The following is a 13544-nucleotide window of genomic DNA, read 5'->3' as shown; positions in this document are numbered from 1 at the left end:
GAAGCAGGCAAAAAGGAATACAAACGTCTCAAAAATGAGATCGACAGGAAGTGCAAAATGGCTAAACAGGGATGGCTAGAGGACAAATGTAAGGATGTAGAAGCTTATCTCACTAGGGGTAAGATAGATACTGCCTACAGGAAAATTAAAGAGACCTTTGGAGAGAAGAGAACCACGTGTATGAATATCAAGAGCTCAGATGGCAACCCAGTTCTAAGCAAAGAAGGGAAGGCAGAAAGGTGGAAGGAGTATATAGAAGGTTTATACAAGGGTGATGTACTTGAGGACAATATTATGGAAATGGCAGAGGATGTAGACGAAGACGAAATGGGTGATACGATACTGCGTGAAGAGTATGACAGAGCACTGAAAGACCTGAGTCGAAACAAGGCCCCCGGAGTAGAAAACATTCCATTAGAACTACTGACGGCCTTGGGAGAGCCAGTCATGACAAAACTCTACCATCTGGTGAGCAAGATGTATGAGACAGGCGAAATACCCTCAGACTTCAAGAAGAATATAATAATTCCAATCCCAAAGAAAGCAGGTGCTGACAGATGTGAAAACTACCGAACTATCAGTTTAATAAGTCACAGCTGCTAAATACTAACGCGAATTCTTTACAGACGAATGGAAAAACAGGTAGATGCGGACCTCGGGGAGGATCAGTTTGGATTCCATCGAAATGTTGGAACACGTGAGGCAATACTGACCTTACGACCTATCTCAGAAGAAAGATTAAGAATAGGCAAACCTACGTTTCTAGCATTTGTAGACTTAGAGAAAGCTTTTGACAATGTTGACTGGAATACTCTTTTTCAAATTCTAAAGGTGGCAGGGGTAAAATACAGGGAGCGGAAGGCTATTTACAATTTGTACAGAAACCAGATGGCAGTCATAAGAGTCGAGGGGCATAAAAGGGAAGCAGTGGTTGGGAAAGGAGTGAGACAGGGTTGTAGCCTCTCCCCGATGTTATTCAATCTGGATATTGAGCAAGCAGTAAAGGAAACAAAAGAAAAATTTGGAGTAGGTATTAAAATTCATGGAGACGAAGTAAAAACTTTGAGGTTCGCCGATGACATTGTAATTCTGTCAGAGACGGCAAAGGACTTGGAGGAGCAGTTGAACGGAATGGACAGTGTCTTGAAAGGAGGATATAAGATGAACATTAACAAAAGCAAAACGAGGATAATGGAATGTAGTCGAATTAAATCGAGTGATGCTGAGGGAATTAGATTAGGAAATGAGACACTTAAAGTAGTAAAGGAGTTTTGCTATTTAGGAAGTAAAATAACTGATGATGGTCGAAGTAGAGAGGATATAAAATGTAGACTGGCAATGGCAAGGAAAGCGTTTCTGAAGAAGAGAAATTTGTTAACATCGAATATAGATTTAAGTGTCAGGAAGTCATTTCTGAAAATATTTGTTTGGAGTGTAGCTATGTATGGAAGTGAAACATGGACGATAACTAGTTTGGACAAGAAGAGAATAGAAGCTTTCGAAATGTGGTGCTACAGAAGAATACTGAAGACAAGGTGGATAGATCACGTAACTAATGAGGAGGTATTGAATAGGATTGGGGAGAAGAGAAGTTTGTGGCACAACTTGACAAGAAGAAGGGATCGGTTGGTAGGACATGTTTTGAGGCATCAAGGGATCACAAATTTGGCATTGGAAGGCAGTGTGGAGGGTTAAAATCGTAGAGGGAGACCGAGAGATGAGTACACTAAGCAGATTCAGAAGGATGTAGGTTGCAGTAGGTACTGGGAGATGAAGAAGCTAGCACAGGATAGAGTAGCATGGAGAGCTGCATCAAACCAGTCTCAGGACTGAAGACAACAACAACAATGTAATATATGAAAGACAAGATCAGTTCAATAAATATAGGCGTTTGCATTAGTTTATATGTTATTCCTTTATTTTATAATTATTACATATTCATCTATTAGTTGTTTTATGTGCTCGTTGTGGGAAACAATTCGTGCATAACTGGCGAGCAGCCTGTACTCGGGGCCGGTTTTTGAGTGCGCCACCCTGCGAAAGCGCGTAATTATTCCTTCTTCAAGCACTGGAATAGGAGGTACATTTCCGCGACGGCGTTGAGCGCGGAGCAGGCAGTTTTCTTAAACTGTACCCTGCCTCCTCCACAGGGTGAAATTACGACGAGTAACGTAATACTGCGCTGGAGCGTGTCCCAGGGCAGACTTGAATGGTGTTTATTGCCTGTTAAGAGATCAGATGCCGGCGCGCGCGGAGAGCTGCTCGCAAACAGGGGAAGTGGGGCGCGGAGAAAGCAGCGGCAACGGGAAGCAGGCGCTCAGCTGATTGCGTGGACCGTGGAGGAGGTGGCGGTCCCGGACCGCAAGCCGGAAGCCAAAGCGGCGCACAGCACAGCACAGCACAGCACTGCACTGCACGGGCCGTAGACTTATACTGCTAGACTGGCGGAGACTCGGCTTTCACTGAATCCTGACGTTTGGTGAGGGAAGTTGGCGGCGTCAGGATGTTTGGGTATGGTACTAATACGAGCTTCTGAAACGAAATGGCGTTGTAAGCTTTGTGAGATGGTCCAAGGTAGTTCTGCAGCTCAGCAAATGTTTACGTACTATTTCAGTTTAACATATACAGCATAGAATAGTATCTACATCTACATGATTACCATGCAATTCACATTTAAGCGCTTGGAAGAGAGTTCATCGAACCACAATCATACTATCTCTCTACCATTCCACTCCCGAACAGCACGCGGGAAAAACGAACACCTAAACCTTTCTGTTCGAGCTCTGATTTCTCTGATTTTATTTTGATGATCATTCCTACCTATGTAGGTTGGGCTCAACAAAATATTTTCGCATTTGGAAGAGAAAGTTGGTGACTGAAATTTCGTAAAGAGATCTCGCCGCGACGAAAAACGTCTTTGCTGTAATGACTTCCATCCCAATTCGCGTATCATATCTGCCACACTCTCCCCCCTATTACGTGATAATACAAAACGAGCTGCCCTTTTTTGCACCCTTTCGATGTCCTCCGTGAATCCCAACTGGTAAGGATCCCACACTAACAGAGGACGAACGAGTGTAGTGTAAGCTGTCTCTTTAGTGGACTTGTTGCATCTTCTAAGTGTCCTGCCAATGAAACGCAACCTTTCCCCGCAATAATATCTATGCGGTCTTTCCAACTAAAGTTGTTCGTAATTTTAACACCCAGGTACTTAGTTGAATTGACAGCCTTGAGAATTTTACTATTTATCGAGTAATCTAATTCCAACGGATTTCTTTTGGAACTGACGTGGATCACCTCACACTTTTCGTTATTTAGCGTCAGCTGCCACCTGCCATACCATACAGTAATTTTTCTAAATCGCTGTACAACTGATACTGGTCTTCGGATGACCTTACTAGACGGTAAATTACAGCATCATCTGCGAACAACCTAAGAACTGCTCAGATTGCCACCCAGGTTATTTATATGGATCAGGAACAGCAGAGGTCCCAGGACGCTTCCCTGGGGAACACCTGATATCACTTCAGTTTTACTCAATGATTTGCCGTCTATTACTACGAACTGCTACCTTCCAGACAGGAAATCACGAATCCAGTCGCACAACTGAGACGATACCCCACAGCTTGATTAGAAGTCGCTTGTGAGGAACGGTGTCAAAAGGTTTCCGGAAATATAGAAATACGGAATCAACTTGAGATCCCCTGTCGATAGCGGCCATTACTTTGTGCGAATAAACAGCTAGCTGCGTTGCACAAGAACGATGTTTTCTGAAACCATGCTGATTACGTATCAACAGATCGTTCCCTTCGAGGTGATTCATAATGTTTGAATACAGTATATGCTCCAAAACCCTACTGCAAACCGACGTCAATGATATAGGTCTGTAGTTAGATGGATTACTCCTACTACCCTTCTTAAACACTGGTGCGACCTGCACAATTTTGCAATCTGTAGGTACAGATCTATGGGTGAGCGAGCGGTTGTATATGATTGCTAAGCAGGGAGCTATTGTATTAGCTTAATCTGAAAGGAACGTAATCGGTATACAATCTGGACCTGAAGACTTGCCCGTATTATGAGAACATCAAGTTACATATATAGGCGTTTAAAACAGACTTTAGTTTTCGTGAGAACTCTAAAATGATGGAAGATTCTTGTTAACAACAAATAGCACATTCTACGAGATTTGCCCAGAAAGTAATCCACCGCATTTTTTTTCTCAGCTGAAAACAATGCTACGATTGAGAAACGTTGCGTATGTACAGGGTGTACTTAAAGTCCGGGTACACTTTCGATTATTTATTGCACAAGAACTAAACATTGTAAAGATGTCATACATATTGCATTTTGGATTTGAAGAGACTTTTTTTTTCAGACATCTTCTTCTACATCCATACTCCGCTAGCCAACTGACGGTGTGTGGCGCGGGTGCCTTGACTACCGCTATCGGTTCTCCTTTCTATTCTAGTCTCGGATTGTTCGTGGAAAGAAAGATTGTCGGTATGCCTCTGTGTGGGCTCTAATCTCTCCGATTTTATCCGCATGGTCTCTTCGCGAGATATACGTAGGAGGGAGAAGTATACTGCTTCACTCCTCGGTGAAGGTATGTTCTCGGAACTTCAACAAAAGCCCGTACCGAGCTACTGAGCGTCTCTCCTGCAGAGTCTTCCACTGGAGTTTATCTATCATCTCCGTAACGCTTTCGCGATTACTAAATGATCCTGTAACGAAGCGTAATGCTCTCCGTTGGATCTTCTCTATCTCTTCTATCAACCCTATCTGGTGCGGACCCTACACCGGTGAGCAGTATTCAAGCAATGGGCGAACAAGTGTACTGTAACCTACTTCCTTTGTATTCGGATTGCATTTCCTTAGGATTCTTCCAATGAGTCTCAGTCTAGCATCTGCTTTACCGACGATTAACTTTATATGATCATTCCATTTTAAATCACTCCTAATGCCTACTCCCAGATAATTTATGGAATTAGCTACTTCCAGTTGCTGACCTATTTTTTAGCTAACTGATAAGGGATCTATCTTTCTATGTATTCGCAGCACATTACACTTGACTACATTGAGATTCAATTGCCATTCCCTGCACCATGCGTCAATTCGTTACAGATCCTCCTGCATTTCAGTACTATTTTCCATTGTTACAACCTCTCGATATACCACAGCATCATCCGCAAGAAGCCTCAGTGAACTTCCGATGCTATCCACAAGGTCATTTATATATATTGTGAATAGCAACGGTCCTACGACACTCCCCTGCGGCATACCTGACATCACTCTTACTTCGGAAGACTTCTCTCCATTGAGAATTACATGCTGCGTACTGTTATCTAGGAACTCTTCAATCCAATCACACAATTGGTCTGATAGTCCGTATGCTCTTACTTTGTTCATTGAACCACTGTGGGGAACTGTAACGAAAAAAAAGAAACACGGCACCCACCTGGGAACCCGTGTCTTTGGCCCTCTGCGTCTCTCAATGCGAACCATGAGTAATCCGGCAGGTGTCAATACGGTAATCGAATTCTTGCCATACCCGTCCCAGCATGGCATCGTCGACTGTGGCAGTCGCTCTTCCGGAGCTCTGCTGCATCACTTGTTAGACGCGGTACAGATGCCAGATCTTTAATGTTTCCCCGCAGAAAAGAGTCAGAGGGAGTGAGATCTGGTGATGTCTGGTGTTTCTTTTAACTCCAACACACAGAAAGCTCGCTCCGCACCTGAATTCGTTATGTTTGTGACTAGAGCTGACTATCGACAAATTACCAAACTACGCTGTGGCGGTATACATGAAAAACTTTCTGGGTCTCTCTTAAAAATGGCATATGTATGATATCTGTACAATGTGTGGTTCTTTTGCAATAAATAGTTGAAAGTGTTCCCGGACTTCTTGTATTATTTAAAGTCTCAGATAAAGGAGCTGCAGGACACTTTCAAAATGGCGTCTGTAGGTGACGTCCGTCACAAGCAACGTGCCGTCATTGAATCTCTCACTGCAGAGAAACAAACTGTGCGGAATATTCACAAACGCTTGTGCAAAGTTTATGGAGCATCTGCTGTCGACAGAAGTACAGTTAGTCGCTGGGCACGGAGGGTGAGGTCGTCAGAAGGCGGTTCGGCAGAGCTCCACGATTTGCAGCGCTCGGGGAGACCATCCATGGCTGTCACACCTGACATGTTGCAGCGAGCTGGTGTCATTCTCGTGGACAGACGCATTACGATTCGGCAGTTGCCGCTGCATCTGCGAATCAGCACAGAAAGTGTGGACGCAGTTATGCGCACTCTTGGATATTCAAAAGTGTGTGCAAGATGGGTCCGGCGGTGTCTAACGGCCGATCACAAATCGCAAAGAAAAATCATTTGTCTTGATTTGTTGCAAAGTTTCGAAGCTGGTGGGGAGGACTGGTTCAAATGGCTCTGAGCACTATGGGACTTAACATCTGAGGTCATCAGTCCCCTAGAACTTAGAACTACTTAAACCTAACTAACTTAAGGATTCGAACCTGCGACCGTAGCGGTCGCGCGGTTCCACACTGAAGCGCCTGGAGCCGCTCGGCCACAGCGGCCGGCCAAGCAGGGAAGTTTCTCGACATATGAAGCCAAATCAGGGTGAAATTGAGCGGACATGGAACTGTTCCAACTCTTAGACCGCCCACGTTCCACAGGTGCGCAGGATGCTCGATATCTATGACTTTCGAGGCGAATGGACCGTGGGCGGTCTGCTCCAAAACTGAATTCGGCTTTCGAAGGGGCTACAGGACATCGTGCGCAGCATGAAATTGTTAGGAGACGTTTGTATGGTGTGAATCTCCATTCCAGACGACATGACGAGCATCACGTTATACACCACAACACCATGCACCCTGTTAAGGGTGGGCAGGAAATAATGCAGAATGGACGCCCCCAGAGCGTCGGCGGGTGTTGTTTACAGACGGAACTCTGATATGTTTGCACCCTCATTGCGGCAGACAACGGTTTTGTAGAAAGTCCAGTAATATTGAGCGTTTCCAGGTCTGTGTCCCACATGTGCGACAGGGTGGTGGTGGCGTGTCCTTCTGGGCTGTCGTTACGTGGGACCACCGTAGTACACCCCTCATGATGACTGAAGGCAGTCTCACTGCCTTACGGCACAGGAATTAGATTCTGCAAATCAATAGTGGAACGGTATCGCCGAAGTTTTGGTGACAATATTATTTTGCTGGATGATAACTCTCGTGCTCATCGTGCTGTTCTCCAGAACTCGTTCGTTCTTCGTGCTAGGACCACAAGGTCTGCCTGCTCCCTGAACGTGAGCCCATTCTAGCATGTGTCGGATAGACTGAACGAGCTGTTTTTAGAAGTAGACTTTGTCAACGAGTACGCATTCTGGACGACATACCCAAAAAACCACTGACGAGTGGGAGCAATTTGTGCTGGAGCCGGCTTTATGACCTCATGGATGGAATGCCACGGCATAGTCAAGCTCTACCATGAACTAACGTTGCTCAGGAGTGCTCTGAAGAGCTCTCCATGGGAAACAGACGAATTTGTCATTAGACAAGTGTCTGTATTTTCTATTAATTTGGTGACCTGCATACATTGCAAATGAATCTACACGCGTTCTTCAGAGCCAAATATTGTTTTCCGCGCCATGAATGCCGAAATAAGCGGGTGATGCAAAACTTTTGCTGATTTGCGTTCATTTTGTTCGACGACTTTCGAATTTTGTGCAGCTTAATTAAAATATAATTTGGCAAGTTGGGTGAAGGGAGAGTCTCTCCATTTCATCGTCACCACACCTCACCTAGCCAGCAGCTTTCGAGAGCAAAAAACAACTGCTGACAGCTGAACTCGGCGAATACAATGGATGTGAATAGATTTGCATCTCAAGTCACGCTTGTTGACGGAGGAGTAGAAGAAGAAGAAGAAAAAGAAAAAGGAGAAGGAGAAGAAAAAGGAGAAGGAGAAGAAGAAGAAGAAGAAGAAGAAGAAGGAGAAGGAGAAGAAGAAGAAGAAGAAGGAGAAGAAGAAGGAGAAGAAGAAGATGATGGTGGTGGTGGGTTTAAAGGGACTAAACATCTTGGATACGAGTCCCTCTTTCCACTTTAAATTCACGTAATACGATGTGAAACGACAAAAAGAATAATTGTCAGCTCCAAGGTCTCTGATCAGCTACTTGAATTTGAAATTTGCCGTACAGTAGCTTAAATCAGATGGTTAAAAATAAGATAAAGCCCAGGCACCTAAAAACATGCCAGTCTCTGAGTGAGATATAAAGAAGGGTCATTTTAGTGCGACTAAAACGGAGTGAGGAAATGAAGACTGTGCGGACTAGAGAGACGGTTACCTTCAACAGTTGGATAAATAAAAAACGTTTATAAATATTTAAAAATAGTATGACAGTGCAGAGGGAAACAGTAGCTGGAGCGCACTCAAGAGAGACGTCGCAGCGAGAGGTACTCCCCACATGCTCTCCTGACAACGCAAGTTGAGGTGCATTAAGTTTTGTTATGAAACCCGTTTCCCCTCAGGGCGCGTGTGACACAGTTAGCTGGTATCCCACTGTCCGCAGGTATTTGGGGCAGGGAGGTAGGCAGGGTGATGGCTCGTTCCAGATCCGCTAAAAGGGCACACACTGTAAGAGTATGGGCTATCGTGAGATACTGTCACAGCTGCTTTGGTGGTAGTCACGTAAAAGGAAATCGTATGTAAGTCTGGCGCGGCCATTACGTAGTCGAGATAATATGACGGCGTCTTTCCGAGAGGAGAAGTATGCCAGGTTTTGGTGGTCCCCTTCATGGCCTCAATTCCCACAGACCAGTTTTTCAAGATCTGATGTCGCAATTGCAGTCACAGGTCTGTACCTGGTACTCTGAGTTTAACTTGTCTTCAATGGCTGCTTGTTTAGCTGGTTTGTCAGCGAGTCAATTTCCCGGAATACCCACATGGTTTGATGTCCAGATGAATGTTATTGTGGTTCCGGAGCTGCAGAGGTTGTCCATGAAAGACCAGATTTGAGTTAGCGCGCTCTATCGTAATGGAATGAAAGTTAATCTGCAAAACGTGACCGTTTAATCTGAACCGCATGTTTCAGTTCGTCCATTACAGAAGCATAATACTCCCCGGCGACAGTTCTGTCCTTGTGCAGATAGTCTCGCTCCAGAAAACATTAGCCTCTACTACTTGCAGACTGAACAGTTCCTGGTATCTGGCGCAATTTCACAACGTTTTGTACAAAAGAATTCATTTTCACCTAGTGTTACGAAACCTAGGAGAAACAGTTTTGAATTGCGTCTGAATTTTTAACATGGCGCAACTGCCGTGTTTTGCACACTAACGGACAATGCATCCATCACCGAAATTCTTTGTTATGTCTGCATTTTCGAGTGCCATGTACTGGACACGGAGGAATAACGATACTTCAGCCGGCTATCGCTGACTGTGACATCCTTAGTTTCTCTGGCATAATGTGGAGCTCTTATGAAGCCCGTGCGGCAGCAGACACTGAACGAATTCAGAGACACGTTAAGTTCGCGACAGGTCGACGTAGCCCATGGAAAGTAACAGAAGTCTGAGCATAGAAAATCGGTATTGGAGGAAAATACCTAGTATCATTGTATATCTCGCGGAAGAACCGCTGGTATAAGGTTAGAGTGCGTCCAAAGAAATTTAGGTATCTTTCCCCCACACTTAAAATGAGAAAGGAATAAGGTAGATGATCACATTAGGGGTAAGAAGTGCCCTCCCCGGAGCATTCCATACGGTGGCTAGCTCTCCCTCCCCCCCCCCCCCCCCCCCCCCCTCTCTCTCTCTCTCTCTCTCTCTCTCTCTCTCTCTCTCTCTCTCTCTCTCTCTCTCTCTCTCTCTCTCTGTGTGTGTGAGTGTGAGTGTGAGTGTGTGTGTGTGTGTGTGTCTCTCTCTCTCTCTCTCTCTCTCTCTCTCTCTCTCTCTCTCTCTCTGTGTGTGTGAGTGTGAGTGTGAGTGTGAGTGTGTGTGTGTGTGATCTCAACACAACGATTTTTAAGAGCATCTCAGACCTTAATTCAACTGTATCGACTTTCCCTGAAAGTATTAACACCATTGTTTACACACTAGTCTTTAACGTGCAGCTGAATACCCCGAGTTTTGAGAGCACGCCGTCAAAATATTATGACTTTCCAGACGTAACAGTATTTTGGCTTAAACGGATGAACAGTTTTAGAACGTCCTTCATAGAACAGAACTACATCTGAATACAAAACAAACAAAATATGGTGTCAACTACGACGAAAGTTAGCTCAATAAAGATTGCAAGCAAAAACCACAAATTATTTTCCAAAAGAAAAACGGATATTAGAAGACAGAGGAAAGAACACCGGAACATGTTTGTTCCACCCAGTCTTATTATTACCTGACAAAATTCAGTTTTCATCAACGCTGTATTCTAAAGCTTAGAAAAAGGTTGCATGTGTTCAAAGGATGTCAGCATCCATGTACTGAACTTTATTTTTAAATTACCTTATTGTTATATAGCCTATGAGAAAATAATACTAGTTGCGAACACGGCATTTATATGGGAGGCGCTGGACGAATGTCAAAACCCGAAGCTCATCAAGAAATCTGTATAAATGTGAGGCAAAGTAGTATTTATTAATTCTTCACTTAGCTATTCAAAGAGTCCGCAAGGTGTTGCTCCACCCGAATTATCAATATTTCTTATTGGGTAATTATTATATTGTTTACAGTCCGATAGGCTGCCTATAAAACCATTCTACTGCTTCCGTCGTGTACTTTCATTCTCGCTCTTTCCTAAACGGAAATGGACTGTTTTCGTCAGCATTCCAACCCTGTCTGATACTAGGTTTTGATAGTCATATAGCTTCCAGGAACAGGAAGGGAAATGAAGTGACAAATGCTGAGGAGATGCTAGGTAAAATTTGTCTCAGTCAATCTGGGGAGTTTTATTTACGTTAACTCACGCCGTAGCGCAGAACCGGTACTTCAGAAATGGGTCCAGTGTGTAATCAACGCAGATCTGGAAATCCATGCCAAAGGGAAAACGTGTCCTGAAGGTAATGCAGACCAGTCGCCTGTCAACAAGGTGCCAAGGCGAACAAGTCAACAGGTGGAAACCGACGAGAGCGTATTTCACACGCTATTCTCTCACCGCTTGCGGAAGTAGTTGGGTGTCAACGACCTGCCGCAAACTACAATAAGAGTTGGCAAAACGGTTCTCAATGCTGAAATGGACCTTGTCAATACAGTCAGTGAAAATTACTAAACAAAATGCAACCCTTTGACCGACCGTGTAAATTCGCACAAATCTATTCATCTTCAAATAAGTTGTAAAGCTTTGTAACAGAACACTCAGATAAAAGCGTAGTTTATTACGTTCTCAAACTGCTGTAAATGGAACATATTCTTCGATAAAGTACTTCCATCAAGATGTTTGTATCTAGCGACACGTAGCGACATAGTAATCTGCAAGTATCTTAAAAGAACAATTTTCTGTCTACGATATATGGCTGTTCTGCAGGCGGAAACATTGGCCAGCGCAATCAAGAACAATTAAATATGAGGATCGCTTTCTGTATTCACCTAACAAAACCTGACAACCATTCCAGTTTTCTCCTTAACGTTCCAGTTACTCCGTGGGTATTTCTTTTGCCAGTTTCTATTCCAGGGTGACAATTTCGTACACCCTTACACTCTGTTTTAGAGACAAAAAGGCACAACCGAAGTTCATTCAGAGTCAGCAGTACATTAATGATCAGATTGATTGTTGTTGTTTTCAGTGCGAAAATAAGTTTGATTTAGAGCACTGCGCTAGTATATTCCGCGAAGCCTCTTCATCTCTGCGTAACTACATCCATGTGAACTTGTGAATTCTTCGTCTTCCTCAACAATTTTAAGCCCCGGCCCCTCCCCGCATTCTGCCCTGAATTACCAAAGAGAGTACTCATTGGTGCCTCAGTACGAGTCCCACCATACTCACATCAATCTGAGTCATTACACAGTTCCAACAAATTTTAAAAGATCTGTTTATTGTGAACGATTAGAATAAATGACAAATGCACGAGTTGGAAGGAACGAAATTTTAATCAATGTTTAATTCAATTGTAATTCCTTTTATTGATCCGAACTTTCTGAGATACTGAAAACAAATTCCGTGGGTGTTTTGTGCAGATGTGTCCCACAGCTCTTAGATGTTCGAAATGAGTTGTACTTCAAAACCACTAAGCTCATAATTATTTACTGCCGGTTTCTGTCTTTCCGCCGTCGTCAGGTACCACAAAATTACTTACAAGAGCCGTTATGGCGACGTTCTTACTGTGGCGGCAAATAAAATTAAAGCCATCCTGCGTATAAATTGACGCAGGATGCTTTTTGTTTCATTTGAAGCCACAGTCAGGCTGAAGATAGTCGAAAGGTAGAAACAGGAAGTAAACAAAGAATTATCAGCAGCTCTCAGTGGTTTTGAAACGCGAGTTTACTTTCATACATTTTTGGGACTGTCAACGCAGTCCACGAAGGAGGAGGAGGAAAATTGGGGTGGCGAACGAGCGCTGGTGCATCCTCCAGTTAGGGCATTGCAGGCTGACAGCATTGGACAGACAGCGATTCCATAGTCGCCGTTTGATGTATAGTACGCTAGAGCTGTTAAAAGCGGAGGGGGAAAGCAGAATAATTTTGACAGACATAATAATCCGCCGAGTGCCTGCAGCGAAAGAGATGCTGATACGGCGGGGAGTGTTCGATTAATGAGCGCTGTTCGATTTCAACCATTAGTCTAATATTTTGCACGAAAGTCGGTCTTTGAAGGTGTACTTCCTGCAGGAAGCATGAGGACAGTGGAGACGAGTAGAGCGGCCAGAAAGAGTTAGCCAGCTGACCTGCTAACAGCGCTTTGAGGCGCGCGACCGCCGGCTCCGTGACGTCGGGCGTCTCTCGCAGCTCCTGGGCGGCCTTCTGCTCGAAGTCGGCGCCCAGCTCGCTGCACTCGAAGCGCAGCGTGTAGTCGCCGAGCGGCAGGCACTCGGCGCGCAGCTTGCTGATGGACATGGCTGCGCAGACTGGACTCGGCTCGCTTCGACTGCCGCGTCCGGCAGCGGCGCGCGGCTCCACACTTCGCCTTCCCCTCCCCCCTCTCCCCCCTCTCCGCCCCGCGCCCCACCCGCCGCGCGTCACTGCCTGGCGCCAGCGGTCACATGGCGCTGCGCTGGTCACGAGTCGCCGGTTAACCGCACGCTACGATTCCGCGTTACGCCGACAATCGCTGAACTCCGCAGCTGAGGAGCTGGCTTTCCCCGGAACAACAGCTTCGGTCCTGAGTAAGGCGGCCAACCGTCCCGGCTCTATGGGACCGTCCCGCAATGGTACTTGTAAACCCGCATTGTAACTACTTTGTATTGTATTGTACGAGATCTGTCCGGAAAATACGTATAAAAGTTGAATAATAACTTTATTTTACAATTATTCAGGTGTTACAATATGGTCTCCTTCAAAGTACTCGCCCTGATACGCGATACACTTCTGCCAACGCCGTTTCCACTGTTGATAACATTGCTGAA

The 13544-nt window shown here is 44.9% G+C and overlaps 1 protein-coding gene across 1 annotated transcript in view; it reads right to left on the bottom strand.

Annotated features, from left to right (window-relative positions):
* Nucleotides 1-13114, bottom strand: part of LOC126335429 (alpha-tocopherol transfer protein-like) — a 130546-nt gene extending 117432 nt beyond the window's left edge. The window contains exon 1 of the mRNA XM_049998708.1: nt 12867-13114. Coding sequence (XP_049854665.1) covers nt 12867-13035 — 169 coding nt within the window. The 5' untranslated portion in view covers nt 13036-13114. The remainder of the gene's footprint in view (nt 1-12866) is intronic.
* Between the last annotated feature and the right edge of the window lie 430 nt (nt 13115-13544).

Source organism: Schistocerca gregaria, chromosome 2 (assembly GCF_023897955.1).
Source record: "Schistocerca gregaria isolate iqSchGreg1 chromosome 2, iqSchGreg1.2, whole genome shotgun sequence".
NCBI lineage: Eukaryota > Metazoa > Arthropoda > Insecta > Orthoptera > Acrididae > Schistocerca > Schistocerca gregaria.
Note: the sequence above shows the minus strand (reverse complement) of the source record. Positions and strands in the feature narration are given on the sequence as shown.